The sequence below is a fragment of the Cricetulus griseus genome, chromosome 7, assembly GCF_003668045.3.
Source record: "Cricetulus griseus strain 17A/GY chromosome 7, alternate assembly CriGri-PICRH-1.0, whole genome shotgun sequence".
NCBI classification, from domain to species: Eukaryota; Metazoa; Chordata; class Mammalia; order Rodentia; family Cricetidae; genus Cricetulus; species Cricetulus griseus.
In genome coordinates this window covers 2,659,722-2,680,423 of record NC_048600.1, presented here as the reverse complement: position 1 = coordinate 2,680,423, position 20,702 = coordinate 2,659,722, and the positions used below count along the sequence as shown (strand labels likewise).

The 20,702-nt window shown below is 43.2% G+C and overlaps 2 protein-coding genes and 3 non-coding genes across 9 annotated transcripts in view; 1 reads left to right on the top strand and 4 right to left on the bottom strand.

The window, feature by feature from the left end:
• The window catches only part of Dipk1a (divergent protein kinase domain 1A), a 73,863-nt gene extending 66,889 nt beyond the window's left edge, over positions 1-6,974 (top strand). For all 4 annotated transcript variants that reach the window (XM_027425929.2, XM_027425928.2, XM_027425927.2 and 1 more), the window contains 3 exons: positions 1,271-1,378; positions 3,218-3,394; positions 5,123-6,974. In XM_027425929.2, the coding sequence (XP_027281730.1) occupies positions 1,271-1,378; positions 3,218-3,394; positions 5,123-5,935 (1,098 nt within the window). In that variant the 3' untranslated portion in view covers positions 5,936-6,974. The remainder of the gene's footprint in view (positions 1-1,270; positions 1,379-3,217; positions 3,395-5,122) is intronic.
• A 267-nt stretch (positions 6,975-7,241) lies between these two features.
• Rpl5 (ribosomal protein L5) lies at positions 7,242-15,478 on the bottom strand. 2 transcript variants are annotated; one of them, XM_027425931.2, is made up of 8 exons: positions 15,326-15,478; positions 13,994-14,063; positions 13,793-13,908; positions 12,611-12,745; positions 11,268-11,470; positions 10,474-10,651; positions 7,778-7,866; positions 7,242-7,399 (listed from the first exon to the last, which is right to left on the bottom strand). In XM_027425931.2, exons 1-8 carry the CDS (start codon positions 15,326-15,328, stop codon positions 7,300-7,302), a joined length of 894 nt encoding a protein of 297 aa, XP_027281732.1. In that variant the 5' UTR covers positions 15,329-15,478; the 3' UTR covers positions 7,242-7,299. The 2 variants fall into 2 exon arrangements, with proteins under 2 accessions (XP_027281732.1, XP_027281733.1); XM_027425932.2 differs by having other exon boundaries at positions 7,778-7,863.
• Positions 7,593-7,725, bottom strand: LOC113836735. Its single transcript, XR_003487205.1, has one exon. It is a non-coding gene; the product is annotated as a small nucleolar RNA SNORA66 (small nucleolar RNA).
• Positions 10,047-10,179, bottom strand: LOC113836730. The gene has a single exon (XR_003487200.1). It is a non-coding gene; the product is annotated as a small nucleolar RNA SNORA66 (small nucleolar RNA).
• On the bottom strand, positions 10,722-10,815 carry LOC113836734. Its single transcript, XR_003487204.1, has one exon. It is a non-coding gene; the product is annotated as a small nucleolar RNA SNORD21 (small nucleolar RNA).
• Positions 15,479-20,702: the final 5,224 nt, after the last annotated feature.

Sequence of the window (20,702 nt, the reverse complement as noted above, 5' to 3'; positions counted from 1 at the left end):
ATGGTGGCTCACGACCACCTTGAATGAGATCTGGTGCCCTCTGCTGACATGCAGGCAGAAGACTGTATACATAATAAATAAAATCAGGAGGAGGAGGAGGCAGGCATGAGTACTGGGATAAAAGGTGTGCACTTGGGAGGCAGAGGCAGGCGGATCTCTGTGAGTTCGAGACCAGCCTGGTCTACAAGAGCTAGTTCCAGGACAGCCTCCAAAGCCACAGGGAAACCCTGTCTCAAAAAAACAAAAACAAAAACAAAAGGCATGGTGCTGGAGCGGTAGCTGAACATTAGAGCTGCTTCTGGGCTCTGACATAATCTTTGACTTTAGTAGATCATCTTCATTTGTCACGGGTAGGATTACATTGATATATTTTTGTTTGCTTTGAGACAAGGCCTTACTTTAGCCCAAGCTGACCTCAGACTCAAGGTCCTCTTGCTTTTGTCCCATGAGTGCTGGGATATTGGCACATAGCACCAAGCCAAGCTTTGAGTGTAATTTTCTCAAGGGTAGATAGATGCTTCCTTCTTTCTCTCATTTTCTTTCTTGTTTTTATATAACCATGGATGACAAAATTATCAAGGTAGTGTTATTTTGTTATTTTAAACTTTTAAATTTAGTTAAAAATCAGAACTGTTTTTAAAAATATACTACTTCTCTTCTTGGATGGAGTAGAAACCAACAGCTTCAGACCACATTGAGTGGGAAAAATACTTCCAAAATTCTATGTATGCTCCAGGAGCAAGCTTCTCACAGAGGTGGCAAATAACAGCGCTTAGGTTAAAATCTGTCAGGTGGGTGTAAATCCAAAACCTGAGTTCCTTTCATCAGAAAACTCTCTCTCTCTCTCTCTCTCTCTCTCTCTCTCTCTCTCTCTCTCTCTCTGTCTCTGTCTCTCTGTCTCTCTGTCTCTCTCTCTTTCCTTTTTGAGACAGGGTTTCTCTGGGTAGCCTTAGCTGGCCTGGAGCTCACTCTATAGACCAGGCTGGCCTTGAACTCAAAGACTCCCCTGCCTTTGCCTCCTCAGTGCTGGTATTAAAGTCATGCAACATTACCATCCAGCTTGAGAACTTTCTCTTAAAGACTGTAACTATCGATTGCTCAGATATTACTAATTTTTTTTTTTTGGTTCTTCAAGACAGGGTTTCTCTGTGTAGCTTTGTTGACCAGGCTGGCCTCGAACTCACAGAGATCTGCCTGGCTCTGCCTCCCGAGTGGAGGGACTAAAGGCGTGCCCAGCTCAGTTACTGCTTTTTTATGTCCTGGTTTTCAGTGTGACAAATACAAGACTGGAGTCATTGATGGGCCTGCCTGCAGCAGCCTCTGTGTCACAGAGACCCTGTACCTTGGAAAATGTTTATCCACCAAACCCAACAACCAGGTACGTACAGTAAGTAAATACTCCAGAATGTTGGTAAGTCTAATCACCATCATCATCAATTACTGGTTTTTGCTACAGAGTCTCATGTAGTTCAGACTGGGCTCTGATGCTCTGTGACTGTAGCTTTTTTTTTTTTTTTTAAGATTTTATTTATTTATTATGTACACAGTCTTCTGCCTGCATGCCAACAGAGGGCACCAGATCTCATCCAAGGTGGTTGTGAGCCACCATGTGGTTGCCAGGAATTGAACTCAGTGCTCTTAACTGCTAAGCCATCTCTATGGCCCCTGACTGTAGCTTTTCTTTTCTTTCTTTCTTTCTTTTTTTTTTTTTTTTTTTTTTTTTTTTTTTTTTTTTTTTTTTTTTTTTTTTTTTTTTCCGAGACAGGGCTTCTCTGTGTAGCTTTGGAGGCTGTCCTGACACTCGCTCTATAGACCAGGCTGGTCTCAAACTCACAGAGATCCGCCTGCCTCTGCCTCCCGAGTGCTGGGATTAAAGGGGTGCGCCACCAACGCCCAGCTGACTGTAGCTTCTCTTAATCATTTTATCTCCATCTTCTAAGAGCTGTCTCTACAGTTGTGTACCACTGTACCTGGGTGGTAAACTCAAATTTTCTCTTAAACTAAAAGAATTATTTAAAAAATTCTAAAAAAAAAAAAAAAAAAAAAGCAGTGGTTGGCTCACAACCTTAATCCCAGCACTCAGAAGGCAGAGGAAGGGGATCTCTGAGTTCAAGTACCAAGTTCCAGTACATTCAGGGCTACATGGAGAAACCCTGTCTTAAAAAGAAAAATGAGCCGGGCGTTGGTGGCGCATGCCTTTAATCCAAGCACTCAGGAAGCAGAGGCAGGCTGATCTCTGTGAGTTCAAGGCCAGCCTGGTCCCCAGAGCAAGTGCCAGGATAGGCTCCAAAGCTACACAGAGAAACCCTATCTCGAAAAACAAACAAACAAACAAACAAAACAAACACAAAAACAAAAAAAAAAGGAAAAAGAAAAATGAAACAACAAAAATAACAAAAGACATTCCCACCCGAATGGAGAAAGGGGGATGGAAAGGAGAGGCTGGACATGATCAAAGTTAAATCCACAGGTGGGCCCCGAAGGGTCCAGCAGGGCTACCTTCTGGGAGTCAGAGTTGAAGACCACTTGTTATGCTGCCTGTAATAGCCTCAGTACACATTCCTTGTTCTTCACATCCGTCTCTCCGAGTTTCCATTGCAATTGACTTTACTCCAAATTTAACACACCATTTAGGGAGCTGTTTGCAGGAAACTTAGCCTTGCATAAAATGTAGCAAATACTATATAATGTTAATTTGATACATACCCACTTAAAGTCCATTATTTGCCACCAGCCTGAACCAGTTTAGGGAAACCCCAAATCCTTGCTCCACATTTTTGTGCATTACACAAAAGTCCAAAGCCCCTCCCAAACTAGGGGCCAGAGAAATAGAACACGGTGGATCTTCCTTTAGCCTTCTAACTCTACTTTTCAATAACTTTATTTAGCTATGCATTATGTTCAGTTTTTAAACGTCATTTAAGGAAAAGGCTTTGGGAATACTTCAGATTGGCATTCAGAAATGAAGTCAGGAGCTGGGTTTGTTGGTCCGTGCAGGCAGTATTTAGGAGATTGAGGCAAGAGGATTTGAGTTTGAGGCCAGCCTGGGCTACACAGTGAGACTGTCTCAAAAAAGGCAAAAATAAAGTCACAGCTCTAGCTGAGTGGTTCAGTGCTGGTTTATGTTTTGTAGAGGCGGGACCTGAAAAGTGCAGCTGTATACTTTGTACAGTTCCTCTCACAGGGTACATAACTTGCCGTCCTTCTTTTCACAAAGATGTATTTAGGGATTTGGGATAATCTACCAGGTGTTGTGAAATGCCAGATGGAACAAACCCTTCATCTTGATTTTGGAACTGAATTGGAGCCAAGAAAAGAAATAGTGCTATTTGATAAACCAACCAGGGGAACTACTGTACAGAAATTCAAAGAGATGGTCTACAGTCTCTTTAAGGTGAGTGTATCTAGTCCTACACCTCCAGGGTGAAGCTGCATTCTTACAGAGGAACCCACAGGGCCCTGTCTTAAGTCATCATATTGTTGACATTCTTTTACTTCCATCAGAGATTACATCTGGAAGAAATGATTCCAAAGAAAGGGAAAAATGTGGAGAATGCTAACCTTTATATTGTTTATAATAGCTATACATAGAATTGAGGAGCGCTCAATCGCAGCACATTTTGACATTCAACTGATAACTGGAGCCAGGCACAATGGGTTATACCTGTAAACTTAGCTACTTGGGAGGCAGGAGAGTTGCCTCAAGTTTGAGGCCAGTTTTGTTGTGCTACATAGTTAAGTTCCAGACCAGCGTGGACTACAGTCTGAGGCAATGTGAATAAATAATAAATCTGATACCAAAAAAGTAAAATAAATGTAGTCTAAATACCTGGATTCCTATCCTGTCCTTTCCTCTTATATGGGGAATGAACCAGAGACCTTTAAACTGTATCCCTAGCCCTTCCTTAAAAAAAAAAAAAAAAAAAAAAAAAAAAAAAAAAAAGCGTATTTTGAAACAGACTAAATTGACCAGTCTGGCTTTGAATTGGAATCCTGTTGCTGGAGTTTTTCTGTCCAGCCTGGTCCCACAGCTGCTTTGCCCCAAATAAGCACAGACTTATATTAATTATAAATTGTTAGCCGATGGCTAGGGCTTCTTATTGCTAGCTCTGTCTTAATTATTAACCCATTTCTATTAATCTATGTATTTCCATGTAGTCTTGGCTTACTTTTCTCCACTACATAGCAACTAGTCACGGTCTCTCTCTGCCTACCTTTCCCAGAATTCTCATCTCCTAGTCCTGCCTATCTTCCTGCCTCTATTGGCCAAACGGTTTTTTATTCATCAACCAATAAAAGAAACATATACAGAAGGACATTCACCCATCAGAATTCTGCTTCAGCCTTCTGAGTAACTAGTATTATAGGTGTGTGTTACATTGGATTTGAAAATACTATTTAAATCTAAAGAAATCTCTCTTGGTTGGTGCTTGGAAGACAGAGGCAGAGAGAATCAGTTCAGGATCTGTTTGGCCTACATTTAACCATCTCAAAAGAAAGAAAACCTGTTTAGGCGTTTCTTAATTTCAATTTTTCTTTTTAGGTTTTCTTATTTTCAAAAATAAAAAGTGATTAGAAGTAATTTACTTTTTATTCTAGGGAGATGGCTCAGAGTAAGTCAGTTGCCACCAAGCCTATTAACTAGATAGAGTTCCATCTCCAGAACCACATGGTGGAGAGGCAATCTCCTCCACACTCTCCTCCAGATTCCACCCCACACCAAATTCATACACACACTGCATGCACCCACACTATACTCATATAATGTTCACTCTTTGGGAGATGCAGGGCATTCTCTTACTCTGTGACAAGGTAACTGCTAGCATGACATAACCTACAAGAACCAGTTCTTTCATAACCTACAAGAACCGGTTGCTTTTGTTTTGGACTGGGGATTAAATCCAGGACCCTCTAGCACTGAAGAACTGCATATCAGCTTTTTTTTTTTTTTTTTTTTTTTTTTTTGGTTGTGAGCCTAGTCTAACCTTATTTGGCTGAGCCATCTCTACAGCCCTACATATCAGTTTTTTAAGACTCAAAGTTACTTGCTAAGCTACACAAACTTAAGGTTCCTCCTAGTTTTCATTCCTTCTTTGTAACTTGGCAATTTTTATGTTGACAGGCAAAATTAGGTGACCAAGGAAACCTCTCTGAATTGGTTAACCTCATCCTGACAGTGGCAGACGGAGACAGAGATGGCCAAGTTTCCTTAGGAGAGGCCAAGTCAGCATGGGCGCTTCTCCAGTTGAATGAGTTTCTTCTGATGGTGATACTTCAAGATAAAGAACACACCCCCAAACTAATGGGATTCTGCGGTGACCTCTATGTGATGGAAAGTGTTGAATATACCTCTCTCTACGGAATAAGTCTTCCATGGGTCATTGAACTTTTTATTCCATCTGGGTTCAGGAGGAGCATGGACCAGTTGTTCACACCGTCATGGCCTAGAAAGGCCAAGATAGCCATAGGACTTCTAGAATTTGTGGAGGATGTTTTCCATGGCCCCTATGGAAACTTTCTCATGTGTGACACTAGTGCCAAAAACCTAGGCTATAATGAGAAATACGATTTAAAGATGGTGGATATGAGAAAAATTGTACCGGAGACAAACTTAAAGGAACTTATTAAGGATCGCCACTGTGAGTCTGACCTGGACTGTGTCTATGGCACAGACTGTAGAACTAGCTGTGACCAGAGCACAATGAAGTGCACTTCAGAAGTAATACAACCTAACTTGGCAAAAGCCTGTCAGCTACTCAAAGACTATTTACTGCATGGTGCTCCAAGTGAAATCCGGGAAGAATTGGAAAAGCAGCTCTATTCTTGTATTGCTCTCAAAGTCACAGCAAATCAAATGGAAATGGAACATTCTTTGATACTAAATAACCTAAAAACATTATTGTGGAAGAAAATTTCCTACACAAATGATTCTTAGTTCATTTGGACAGCATCGCCATCATTGAGAAATACTTACGATTCTGAGAGCATTTCAAAGAATGGCTTCTGCCCTCTGGGCCTATGAAGCTATCTTAAATGTGCTTCGACAGTAATGGCAGGTGTAGGACCAAGAAATGTCCAAAACTCACCTGCCCTGCTCTAAGTTCACAAGTACACTCACTGTTAACTATTGACTGAGAAATTAATGCTGTGAAAAGCCTCATTCCATAAACAGTGAGTATTCTGTAGACCTGTTAGCAAATCCCATTGCTGGACACACTGTTTGCATTGAAGCTGCTGTCGTCTCAACAAGGAAATGTCTGAATTTACTAATGTTTTAGCATGGTAAAAGTTTGCACATTAACACAAATTAAAAAATGCCACATAGGTAAATTAAAATGACTCCTTTTATTAAAAGGTTGGTTTTATAGCATGGTTTATTATAGTATACTCACTTATTTTAACTTCAGATGGAGGAAACTGTTGGAGTGACTTTTAGCTTCAACATGTTAACATTCAGTTACCACTGTGACTGAAATTAGGTGTACTTTATCCTTTGATGGGTTCATCAACCAGCCAACACACATTATCTTGGGCTGGGGATATAAGTAACTTTTCATGAAGGCCCAGTACCACAAAGCAGACCCTGACAGAGACCAGAGGTGATCAAAACCAGAACCACTTGAGCTGACACACAGATAACTGTGTTAAGATGAGAATGGAAGACAGTTTTTACTTCTTGTGGGGTGAGGCATAAATGCATCACCCAGTTCTCTCCCTTGTAAAAGCCAGGTTTAGAATTTGACTTCAAGTTATTTTCCTATGTACATTCAGGTCTGGCACATACTTTTCAATATCTGCTTAAAACGAAACCTAGGAAAGCCGCAACACTTTCTGCTCAAATTGTCCGATCTGTGAATTTGTCATCCTCCAATCTTCCAGCCATGGATTCGCACTGGTATGCTTTCAAGATTGACTTTGAGGTATTTTCTTCCCACTATCTACTTGTAATAAATGGAAACACTGTGTCCCCATGATCATGGGTCTGTTGCTTACCAGATCTGACAATCTAAAGGACAGTGACTCGTTCCATGAAGACTAGAAACTCAAGAGCTCTGCTGGAGTCCTTTAAGACGTTTTCTGGGAAAAAACTAAGTTGTTTTGTGGAAGGAAAAAATTCTCAGCCAGGTGTAGTGGTTCTTGCCCTTAATCCCAGCACAGGCGGGAGGACCTGAGTGCCACTCCTTTGCTTTCATGACTTCATGCTATACCTACAATTTCATAATAACAGCTTAACACAGAAATGGCTGCTTGGTCAATAAGTTTATTATCTTTATGAAAAAATCTTCATAGAAAATTGCTTTAGCTCTCAGCAGCCCGTTCTTGAGCTCTGAGGAAGCTTGCCTTCTTTTGAGCAACCCGATCTTTCTTCTGGGCCAAAGACATTTTGGGACGGTTCCACCTTAAAAAAAAAAAGAAAGAAAAGTAAAAAATAAGACAGGAATATTATCTCCTAAGTCAGCTGAAAAGCTCAAAAGCCACTCTCAGCTGAGCATGGTGGCTCATACCAGTATGCAAGACTGGGAGGCAGAATTGTTATGAATTCACAGGCAGACAGTCATAGTGACCCCATAAGAAACCAATAAAACATCCACGATTGTTCTGGGACAGAATGGGCACCTCAGCAGCTTTCTGAGGTTGGTACGTTGCTATCACCACAATTGCTCTAGCAAACCTGGTTCCCTTAGCTGCTGCCACATTATGCAGAGCTAGTGATCGAGTTTGCACAACTGCACTGAAAGCCATGTGAACGACAAGATGAAAATGGCACAGCACATACCTCTTCTTCTTCACCTCTCTCTTGGGCTTCTTCTCATAGACTGGATTCTCTCGGATAGCAGCGTGAGCTTTCTTATACATCTCCTCCATCTGGAACAAAGCAAAGCAAACAGTATTTGCCTTCACTTCAGATGCCCTAGGATTACAGCACAGTCCTTTAGTGCCTGCTCTAATTTATCCTTAGGAACTTAACTAAGCCAATGTTACCTGCTTAAATCCTAAAGTTAACCCACCTTTCCCTTATAGCAATCTATTGAAGTGAGAAGGCAGCAAACTTGGTTTTATAGAAATACACCATCTTCTAGTATTCTGCCTGACCTAAACTCTTTCAAGAGAAGGTATGAGCTCAAACCAAAGGATGTAAGATGCAAAATATACAGGGATAAGAAAGACACCCCGACAACTGAGTCTAAGGAAAGAACACAGGGAGGGAGGACCTACCAAATCTGGAAACCATTAAATTATCATCTCATTTACCCCAGATTTACAATCTACTTTTACATAACAGGCCTTTTAAAGCAATTCCCAGCACCAAAGACATACTTTTACCATTGCCAATTTTAATATGTGGCAGCTACTATGGTCTCTAGAACCCCAAACACGATCTATTTGATTAAATTTCATTGCTGAAAACTTGGTTCTAGAGCTCATTTAAGAAAAAAAAATAAAGTTCAAGATTGTAATACAGCATGTTTTTTATTGAAGTGACTGTAAATCCAACTTTGTATACTGACTCGTTTCATATGGACAAGGTGGAAAAAGGAAATAATTCAGGAAGATCTTTCCTCAGTCTCTCTAGTGTTGAGATTACACATGTCAAAAACCCCTCTAAAAGTTAATTTCTTGCCAGGCAGTGGCAGCGCATGCTTTTAATCCCAGCACTCAGGAGGCAGAGGCAGGATCCCTGTGAGTTTGAGCCAGCCTGGTCTACAGAGCAAGTAGATGGTCAAAGTTAAACAACCTGGTTCTTCCCAATAGAAAATAAATACTGCTTCACAAATACACATGAGGCAACTGATTTAGGGAAAATTATTCACATTGAAAACGTGTCTGCAGAGAATTCTACAGGCACATTCACAGAAGAGAACGCTCCAGATAAAATGAACTACAGGGCAGGGCGTTGGTGGCGGACGCCTTTAATCCCAGCACTCGGGAGGCAGAGGTAGGCGGATCTGAGTTTGAGGCCAGCCTGGTCTCCAGAGCGAGTGCCAGGATAGGCTCCAAAGCTACACAGAGAAACCTTATCTCGAAAAAAACAAAAGAAAACTACAGGACACAAGCTCAGTATGCAAGCATGTACATTTAACCCTGCAGAGATGGCTCAGGCTCTTCCAGAAGTTCAGAATCCTATATCCAGCAACCACATGGTGGCTCACAACCATCTACAATGAGAACCAATGCCCTCTTTTGTCATGCAGGCACACATGAAAGCAGAGTACTCCTCTATATAAAATACATAAATGCTTTTCAAAAATGCATCTAAAGCCCAGGGATCTGAAGGTTTGAGCAAATACAACCTAAGTAGGTCAGTATAAGACCCAGAAGGAAAAGGCTGCAGTGAAGTACAATCATAGTTGAAGTAAAATCATTGTTTGTACTTTGTCTTTAAAGTTCAAGTTATGAGTTTAGTCTAAGATGATATCCAGAGCATACTGACCTCAGAAAATCCTATTTTCCAACCTATACTTTACTTTAGCTTTGTAATAATGTGATGTGCTTTATATTTCTAGTAAAATTTCAAAAACTACTGGTCTTCATGTATTCCAGTGTCTTAACATGGATCATCCTAGATTTCTAATATCAAATTCGCTCTTGCAAGCACAAGTCCTCCCAACCTCTACTTCTGCAAACAACCCCTAGGATTTCAATAAACTCTAGAATGTGTTTTTCCTTTTTTGGTTTTTTGAGACAGGGTTTCTCTGTGGCTTTGGAGCCTATCCTGCACTAGCTCTTGTAGACCAGGCTGGTCTCGAACTCAGAGATCCGCCTACCCCTACACCTCTGCCTCCCAAGTGCTGAGATTAAAGGCGTGCACCAACAACACCCAGCAAGAATGTGTTTTTCATTCCATCCAAAAGTAAATACCAGTCACAGTGGGGCATAGTAGCTCATGCCTTTAACACCAAAGTTTGGGTTTGGGAGGTGAAGGCAGGACTATCTTAAGTTCAAAGGCAGCCCTGGTTAAATAACAACTCCCTGGGTTAAGTTCAGGAAAAAGTCATGCCCCCTGCCCAAGAAAGAAGGGGGAAGGGAGAGACAGGCAGGCACAGAACTGTTCTGGGACAGAATGGGCACCTCAGCAGCCTTCTGAAGTTGGTACGTTGCTATCACCACAATTGCTCTAGCAAACCTGGTTCCCTTAGCTGCTGCCACATTATGCAGAGCTAGTGATCGAGTTTGCACAACTGCACTGAAAACCTGACCGGCAATATTAAGCAGACAGTGCAGGAACCATCCTGCTAAACCTGTTTGCATCCAAGGCTTTAAATGCTGCAGGCCCACTTACACCAGCACATAAAAATCCTTTTCCCAATATGCTAACTTCATTTAGGGCAGTAGCAGCTCAGGAGCTTATCTTTATCCACCTACACAGCATCGTACAACCTTCCATTTTGCAACTGAAATACATCTACATTAAGATTACAACCCACTTAAACACGTGTTTGAATGAGCAGGCATGTTCAGGTAAATTTTTACCATGTCTGGAGTAACGTTGTTCTTTATGTACTGGGAGAACTGTTTCTTGTACGCATCTTCATCTTCCTCCATTAGGTAGCGCATGTAGTCTGCGACATTCTGTCCCATGATATGCTTCCGATGAACTTCTGCATTGAACTCCTTGCTTTCAGAATCATAACCAGGGAATCGTTTGGTACTAAAATGAAAACTTCGTATTTTAGTGTATAGACACGAGATCACTACACTCCCAGGAATTCACTTCAGGAGCTGCTATCAGTCCCGTCTTGAAACACTTGTTGCATCATATGCAATCAAAGGACCAACTACTAACTGCTCAGTTAGTGGGATGTCATCACCAGCAGCTCATCTCTGAATTCCACAAGATAAAACTGACACAAACAAATCTGCTTTTTATCATCATGAGGTCTAAGCGATATTGCCCAGGGCAGTCTCAAACTCCTGGGTTGCTCCCCCCCCACCCCCGCATTCACACAGCCATTATCAGCACTACTAAAACTGTCACCAGTGTTGCCTAGCACACGTTTCCCAAAACCCTTCCTTCAAATCCTTCTATTCCTCAGCAGGACCTATGATAAGAGAGGAATGATAGATTTGTCTGAAATCACAATCAAGCTATTCAAGGGGAAACTGTTAAGTCAATATGTCACCTACTCAACAAACATGCACTAACTTTGAGAAACACAGGTTACAAATCCCTTCCCGTTCTCAGGTTCCTTGTGCACAGTATCTGAATGATTGACACAGATGGACCAGTAAGAGTCAAGGCAGAGACCTTGGAAACTATTCATTACCTATGAGGAATAGACAAGCCTCCATCCACAGCTCCCTTCAGGGCCCCAAAAACTTTATTGCCAGTTGTAGTTCGGGCAAGACCTGCATCCAAATAGCAGGTGAAGGCACCAGGCTGGCCATCGATGCTCTCAACATTGTATTCGTCTCCAGTCACCTCCACTTGGCCTTCATAGATCTTGTCCATACCAAACCTATTGAGAAGCTATGAACAGAGAAGTCAACATAAAACCCTGTCCCTGTTGTATCTCATGTCACAACAATGTAACAATTTCATCCTTATATTTACTTGTGTGATTTCTGTATGTCTTCAGTCTTTTTTGGCTACTGAAAGACAAATGTAGTTTTAATAAAATCTCAGGTAGGACCATAGTTTAAAATACTGTCTGCAGCTCTGCTGCATAACATGATTTTAACTTAATTTGCATTACTCCTCTGCTGGCAAACTATCTGGCTACGGTTTCACTACAAGCCAAAGCTTCAGTGAGACGTAGTTACTTAAAGCAAACCCCCTACAAAAGCCTATTTTAGCAATCCATGATGGGCCAGCACTGATCGACTGATGCATATGCTTGCCGACCACACTGCAAAATGGCCAGAACTCAGTACAAAAACAAAACTCATTTTTACCTACTAGTAGAAACTCAAACACGTAGAAAAGCAAAAAATTTATCAATGTCCACCTCCCATCAAAAGAGTCTGAGGATCTAAAGTTGGATACCCTAAACCTTCATTTTAATGTAGGCTGGTTGAAGATACACCTCTAGGTAATTGGGTCTTTCAAACTCAAAATAAAAAATAAAGTTCTGGCTGGATTTTAATCCACATGCTTTTAATCCCAGCACTCAGGAGGCAGAGGCAGGTGGATCTCTGTGAGGTCGAGACCAGCCTGGTCTACAAAAACTAGTTCCATAAAAGCCTCCAAAGCCACAGAGAAACCCTGTCTCAAAAAAACCAAACCAAAAAACCCCGAAGTTCTGGGCTGGTGGGACAGCTCAGTGGGTAGAGTTACTTTGCTACCAAGCCTTCTAATCAAAGGCCCATCCCTGAAGACACACAGTAGCAGAGAACCAACTTGTACAGTTGTCCTGACCTCCAGTATGCTGTGCCAGGCATGTGCCCCCGCCCAGATAAGCAAACAGTTACCAACATAGCTCCTACCACTGAAGAAAAATCTCAGACAGAGCTGGTCTAGACAGGTACAGAAACAACAAAAAACAAGACAGATAAAACCCCGTTCCTTGCTGATGGCTTTAAAGCCACAAGGAAACAGTTGACCTTCTCCTGAAGCCATAGGTGACTCTTGTCCACGTTTGAGTAACTTATGAAGACACCCAGTACCTACCCTGCGGGCCAGCAGCAGGCCGGTGCAATAGGCTGCAGCATAATTTGTCAGGCCAACTTTGACCCCGTATTTTGGCAGTTCGTGTGCATATGCTGCGCAGACTATCATGTCCCCTTCTATACGGGCATAGGCAATCTGCATGGGAGAAAGACCAGGAAGTCATTCGCTGCTTCAGTGCTTGTCCCCCTAAGTGCCTTCCAAGAGAAGACACAGTCAATCAACACCTGTTAGGCCTCACCCTCACCTACAACTACAATTTATCACTTGGTCAACTAACTACACAGCAGCTTAGCAAAGAACACAGCATCGCTAAAACACATACCACACATTACAACTTAATTATAATAAATTATGAAATGTAAAAAAAGCAGGGTTGTAGTGGCATATGCCTTTAATCCCAGCATTCTAGGCAGATGGATCTCTGTGAGTTCAGGCCTGCCTGGTCTACAGCATACACAGATCCTGTCTCAAATCCCAACCCCAAAAATCAAGTCAACAAAAAAATAACCAATTACTTAAAATATCTTCTGAGCTAAATTCAACTAAGTTTTAGGTAATTCATGCTTGGTTATCAAAACATAAAACACTGCTCTCATAGTCAATAAATTTGCAGAGAAAGTAAGTGTACCTATTCCCTAACCAGCTAATTTCAGCTATCCATTGTCTGAGTTGTGAAAATTCTGAACACAGGACTGCCATTTTTTGAAGGTTTTCCTAAGTGGAAGACATTTTTGAACATTTAAAAACCTATTTGCAACAGTAAGAAATAGAAAGCTGCTCTTCCAGAGGACCCGGGTTCAACTCCCAGCTCCCACTTGGCAGCTCATAACTCCAGTTCCAGAGTACTGGACACCCTCATGCAGCCAACATCAACGCACATTAAAAAAAAAGAAATAAAGAAAAAAAAGTGGGTCTTCCCACTTTCATTTACCAACTTCATTAATGAGTAAAGAAGATTAGTGTAAGAGCCAGGAACTCGGGCATGACAAGTTCTACTCAACAGTAAATGGGAGACTAGACCTCATACAAAATGGTTTTCCCAGCCTGGCAATTTCCAAACCTGCCCCCAAAATAGCAACTTTGGAGTCTGAGCTTTAAACCCACTGCTTCAAGAAAAATATTCTATTCACAGTAACAAAAGGAGTCTGACCACACAGTGCTTGAATCTAGAACACAGCTCACCTGACAGATGATATCTCTGTTAGTTACACGAACTATCATCCTGTATTTGGGTGTGTTGTACTTATTTTTGTCCTGGATCACCAATCGTTTCCGAGCATAGTAGTCAGTTTTACCCTCTACAAGGGAAAAAAAGATAATTAAGAAGGATGCTCCATCACGAAAAGCTGATCCAGAAACTCCAACAGGAAAAGCTGCTCATACCTCGCCGCCTTCTAAATCTCACTTGGTACCTCTTGAAGTAGGCCTTATTCTTGACAACTTTCACGAACCCCTTTCAAAGGAAAGAAAATGTTATCAGTGTTTTGCTAAATGTTTCACTGAGTAATTTTTTTTGTCTTAAAGACAGGCTGACACTATGTAGCCCAAGACCACCTGGAATCTGGTAGCTTCTGGGAGGTAAGCTACTAGGCAGGAACCACCTGGCTTTAGTCTCTATTTCTGACTTGAGTTAACCATGTAACAATATAACATTCAGGAGCAAATTAATACAACTGTCAACTTGTAGCACGTTTCTAAACTGATTGGAAATCAAGAATCCCTCTATCGAAATGCTTCTCCACCTTCCTAAGTGCTGTGACCCTTTAAGGTAGTTCCTCATGCGGTGGTGGCCCCCCAACCATAAAATTCTGCTGCTTCTTCACAACCCTAACCTTGCTAAGTTACGAATCGTCATGTAAATAAGTACCTGATACAAGACTCTCAACTCACAGGCTGCCCTGGTGGTTTACTTCGTAAAAACGTATAACTAAACCTCAGAAAACGTGTAACGCTGGCTGGCAGGGAGCAAGACCCTGACCCGAGCCTCAGCTCTCCACAATCGCAGGTTCCTACTTTAACAGGTACACTCGTTTTCCTGCTGCCTTTAAACAACCTTCCAATCCCGGTATCTACTATCGATCCCTGCGTCCGCTTCTGGGAACTCTCAGCCTATGCACCAACCGGTGCCTTAAACACTGCGCACCTCACCTCGAGGACTTAACCCCGCAATCCTCCCTCCCTCCCTGTCGTGGAAATCTACACTAAGTGCTCCGGCGCCACGGGGCAGAGAGAGTTCGTGCAGCCATCATTCCCACGAGCGCACAACTGCACACCGGGGAGCGCCACCAACAGCCCCGCTCCGCCTCCCAAGCCCGATTTCCGCGACACACCGAAAACGCGGGCCAGCCAGAGGCGCCCGGCGCCCGGTGACGCGAGCTCCCTTCCGGGACCCGGGAACGCCACGGCCTCCGGCCTCCGCCGACAGTCCCGGCCTAAGAGCCACTTCCGCGGCCCGGACCCGGCTCCCGCACGGCGGCCTTCGGGGCCCCCGCAGCAGTGTCCGCAGCCGAGCGGGGCCCCGCCCTGCGAGGCGGCCCGGGCCGCCACGGCCCCTCCCCCGGCAGCCATGAAGGCCACGCTGGGAACGGCGGCCGCAAGGCCGGGAATCGGGTGCCATCGGCCCCCCGGGCCGCGCGAGCGGACCCCGAGCGGCGCTGGCGACAGGAGGGGGCGGCCCCGTGCGCGCGCGGCCTCGAGACCCCGGTGCCCACTCACCATCCTGCGGAACAGACACCCGCAACCGCGGCTCCACACAGACCTGCGGGCCCGGCGGCGCTAGGGGAGAAAAGACCGGACTGGCGTGCGCATGCGCAGTATGTAGCGCCGCCGACGCGCACGCGACGTGGGAAAGAGGGCGGCCGGAGGCTTCACGGCGTCAGGGCTGTCTCCCCCTGCCGGCCGGAGGATGAATGTCATTTTTTTGTTGTTGTTTTTTGTTTTTTTTTTTTTGCCTTGAATCAACCGGCAAGCAGGATTGGCGGTGAGAAAAGAAAATAACAGGTTTGGGGCCTTTGGCTAGGACGTTTCTTAATCATGCACACACAGAAATGCATATATATGTGCCTTCCCTGACTTCAGTTACTTCTGGAATATTCATCTAAATTCCCAGCACACAGGGCTACCAGAGAGAGCCCGTCCTGAGAGCCTCGAGTTTCAGTGCGGAAAGATTCCCCTATCTTGGCATCTGCTTCAAGCGCACTTTTTATTCTCCAGCACGTGGCAAAGTGCTGACCTCCAGCAAGTTTTTAGTTACACGGTAAAAGCAAAACGAAATCCACTGACTGCACTCTCCTGTTGCCTTACTTTTTCATTGCTTCCCCAGATGCCCAGATACTTCCCCAGATGCCTGACATCATCGTTAGTTAGTAATCTGGGTTTATGTAAGCCCCTTTCCTGGAAAGTTTTCTTTTTAGGGCTGGGGATGCAGCTTAGTGCTACTGTGTCCACACTTGGAAGGGAGAGGAAGGAGGACCAGAAAAGTGCAAGGTTATCCTGGGCTGCAAGGTGAATTGGCAGCCAGCCTGGGTTGGATGATACCTGAGGGGAAAAAATGTAAACAATTATTTAAACATATGAAAACAACAGTTATAAAGGTGAAAGCTTTATAAATGAAACGAGAATGCAATTTGAAAACTGCTTCCCAAAACAAATTCTATGCACCCAATTATTTTAGCAATAGCATTTTATTTATGTAGGGTTTTTTGTTTTGTTTTGTTTTTTGTTTTGTTTTTTTTTGAGACAGGTTTTTCTGTGTAGCCTTGGCTGTCCTGGAACTCATTGAGTTACACCTGCCTCTGCCTCCCAAGTGTGTCCCCACTGTCCAGTATAGTAATAACATTTTATGACCTTACTACCCTGATTTTGTGGGAGGTGGAGGGGCACCTAAAAATATTTGTATCTCGATGGGTGTGATGGCACATGCTTTTAATCCCAGCACTTGGGAGGCAGAGGCAGCTGGATCTGTGAGTTCCAGGCCAGTCTGGTCTACAAGTGAATTCCAGGACAGCCAAGGCTACACAAGAGAAACCGTTTAGAAAAAAACAAAATCTTTCCTACAGGGATGGAGAAGTGGTACAGCAGTATTCATTTGTTGTAGCCCATTGGATCTGCTTCTCATTTAACTGGCTCGATCCCCAGCACCCACACAATTGCCTACAACACCCTCTCCTGACATACCACTGTGGTCATACATGCATGAAGTGTGCACATTCATGCATACACTCAAAACAGAAACAATTTTGAAAAAAAGAATCTTTTGCATTCATTATCAGAAAGAAATAATTCCAGAATTTATTTTTTTCTTGGGTTCAAAAAAAGTATTACTCAAGTCCTGCTGCATGCAAAAGCATTTTTCAAATTTCAACAACATCAGAAACCAAACTCTTCATGACCTTCAGAAACAATTGCCTTCTGTTTTGAGGATGTAGCACAAGAAATCTTCGTTAGCATTTTTCTAGGGCCAGGATAGATGTTTGGAGTTTCTGGTTCTCAGTGTATTTGTAGCACAAATAATAAAAACCCAGAGACAGATATTGGAGTTCAAACTGAAGATCAGAAAAGCAAAGTAGCCAACCTCTAAAGAGTTCTTAGCTCCACTAAGGCTCAGACCAAAAAGGGCTGTTCCTGTCCTTAGTGTGACTGCTGACTGACTTAGCTCCCATCCTCTCCCACCTTAGATTCTTCTCTAGTGCTGGGATTAAAGGCATGAACCACCACCACCACCATCACCACCACCACCACCCAGCTTCTATGGCTAACTAGTGTGGCTGCTGCGATTAAAGGTGTGAGCCACTACTGCCTGGCCTCTGTGGTTAACTAGTGGCTTAGCTCTGCACTGTGATCTTCAGACAAGCTTTATTTGCTGTAGCATAAACAAAATATCACCACAGGGTACCCTTAGAGGCCAGGTGAAGACGTCTTATCCCCTTGAAATGCAGTTGTGGGCAGCTATGAGCTGCCTGGGCGCTGGAACCCTGAGCTCTCTGAAAGAATGTCAAGTTGGAGTAACTGCTGAGCCATCTTTCTGGGTCTTCCTTTCTCTCTGCTGGGGAGCAATTTCAGGACCTCACATATGTTAAGCAAGTGCTTTATCACTTAGCTACATCATGACTACCTTTTTTTTCCTGTGTTGGGAAAATAGACATAATCTGAAGTTTACCATTTTGACCATCTTGAGTTATATGTCAGTGGCACTGACTGCATACATTGTTTTGTGTAACTCTCACAACCACCTAGTTCCAAAACCTTTTCATCATCACCCAACCAGAAACTATACCACCAAACAAAGACTCCTCACTCCCTTCCTCTCTGTTCTAGTACCTTCTATTCCACACCCTGTGTCTCTTAAGCTCCACTGTTCTCAGTAAGTGAGATCATATGGGGCTTGTCCTTCTGGAATGGGACAAAAGACAAACTCTGGGCCCCTAACCTGTTAAGAATGAAAAACACAGTATGTATTTTCCTCTGCCTGCTTTCTTTGTCCTTGTCCTAAAACACAGATTAACTTATGAGGTCCAAGTGTTTACAGACTAAGAGCCCCTTATGACCAAACCAAGATAAAAACTGGGGGTGAAGACAGCTAAATAGATAACAAACAAAACGGACCAAGAATTGTTACCAGAAAACCAGTACAAATAAAACCAAGTGTACATAAGCCCTTTAACTTCACCAGCTCTTACCTTTAAAATCACAAGTTTGCGGGGCTGGAGAGATAGCCCAGTGGTTAAGAGCACTTGTTCTCGAAGAGGACCAGGGTTCAGTCCAAGCATCCATATATATGGCAGCTATTAACACAAAGGTGACATCCAGACCCAGACCCAACACTCACTTCTAAATTCCTCAGGCACCAGAGAGACTTGTGGTGCAGAGAAGACACACATGCAGACAAAACACTCAGACACAAATCTAAATTTTATTTTTTCCTTCGAGACAGGGTTTCTCTGTGGCTTTGGAGGCTGTCCTGGAACTAGCTCTCGTAGACCAGGCTGACCTCGAACTCACAGAGATCTGCCTGCCTCTGCCTCCCGAGTGCTGGCATTAAAGGCATGAGCCACCACCGCCCATCAAGAAATGTTTGCCTAAGATGATCATCCTGGGTGAATTTGACCCAATGGGCGTCTGTTTCGCCTGCCTTCCCCTTGTCCCTTTAGCACTATCAAAAGGCCAGGGTGCTTTTTGACAATATTAGGTGTGACTTAGCATTTCCCAGATGTAGTTAACTGCTAGCACCAGTGTAAGCCAGGATGCTTGCACACAACTTCTGAAACTGCTTATGACAAATGGGCAATTAACCAAACTTTAGCTCTCCCAGGAGAACAGCAAAAGCTTAGTGTTTGTTTTGCTCAAACAGGCAGCTTGGTGTCTCTGGCCTGTGCTAGCTCTCTTCTTCAGCTCAAGTTGGCTGGCTTCTTCAGTTGAGGTCAGTCACATGAAGGAATTGTGCCTATTTTACTTGCAATCTATGGCTTGGTCTCATTTCTTTTGTATGCTGCAAGACACAGTCATCGGATATCTCTTTTACTATTGGTTTACTTCACCTAATGCAATGTTTTCAAGGTTCACCTATTCTGTAGTGTGGATCAAAACCTTACTTATTTCAGTGACTCGGTGACATTATATGGATGTCTCACATCGTGTGTGTGTGTGTGTGTGTGTGTGTGTGTGTGTGTGTGTGTGTATGTGAGAGAGAGAGGGGGGGGGTTATGCCATGGTGTTTGTGTGGAGGCCAGAAGATAACTTGAAAGAATCAGCTTTCTCCTTCTAGCATGCGTGTTCCTGGGATTGAACTCAGGTCACCTGGCTTGGCAACAAGGCCTTTACTTGATGAGTCATCTCCCAGCCTTGGAATTTTTCACTGTCAAATAACTATCCTAATGGGTGTAAGATACAGTTTTCATTTCCCTGAAAATGCACATCTTTTCATATGCTTGCTGTATATCTTCTTGAAAGAAATGTGTGTTAGGTTTTTTTGTTTGTTTCATTTTGTTTTGTTTGTTTTTAAGGCAGGGTTTCTCTATGTAGCTCTGGCTGTCCTGGAGTTGACAGAGATCGACTGGCCTTTACTGCTGGGATTAAAGGTGTGTTCAAATCCTTTGTCAGTGGACAAATGCACCTGCTTCAAATCCTGATGATTTGAGTTCAATCCCTGGGTCCCTCAAGGTGGAAGGAGAGAACCACGCCCTGCAAATTGTTCCCTGGCCCCCGCAAACACACTGTGGCACGTGTGCACATTTCTACACACACACATCCACACAAAAAATAAAATGTAATTTAAAAATCACTTGCCAGCCCAGCATGGTTTCGGTTGCCTTTAATCCCAACAGAGGCAGTCAGATCTCTCAGAGTTCAAGGCCAGCCTGATCTACAGAGTGACTTCCAGGACAGCCAGGGCTGTTACACAGAGAAACCTTGTCTTGAACAGCAAAAAAACAAAAAACAAAAAAACAAAAAAAAATCATTTGCCATTTTTATATTAAGTTGCTTGTATGTATGTTTGTGGAATTATTTATATATTCTAAATACTATTTTCTTATCAAATATATGACTTGAAAATATTTTACCCATTCCATTGGTTGCCTTTTAATTTTCTTGACAGTGTCCTGGCTTCGTTGTCCACAAATTGTCCTCTGACCTCCATTCACACATCATGGAATGACTTCCAGTGCATGGGCAGTACGTGCAGACACACATGCTGTGGTGTGCATATAGGAAGGTCAAAGGACAACTTTGAAGAGTCAGTTTTCTCCTTCCACAGTGGGTCTGGAGTGTACTGGGGTAGTCAGGATTTCCTGGCATTGCCTTTACCTGCTGAGCCCATCTTGCAGGTCTGATTGTGAAATTTGACAGAATATCTGTGTGTTCTTTTCTCACAGAGAAGGTCACATGTGGTGAACCTAAAACAAGATGCAATAAACCTAACCCTAATCTGGAGTTACTGTAGCATTTCTGCCATGTTTCATTTGTCTTAAAGACTAGGTTTTATTCCACGTGAGAAACACTATACAAGGACACAAATAATGGACAACAAGGATCAATGAAGGCCGGATTAGAGGATGTGTTATATGTGTCTAATCACAGTGGCTAAAAAAAAATG

Coding starts and splice junctions, on each gene's coding strand:
- Rpl5 (XM_027425931.2), bottom strand. Junction 13,909..13,993: donor GAGATTTAGAAGGCGGCGAG/GTATGAGCAGCT, acceptor TTTCCCTTGTAG/AGGGTAAAACTGACTACTAT. Junction 12,746..13,792: donor ACAGAGATATCATCTGTCAG/GTGAGCTGTGTT, acceptor TCTCCCATGCAG/ATTGCCTATGCCCGTATAGA.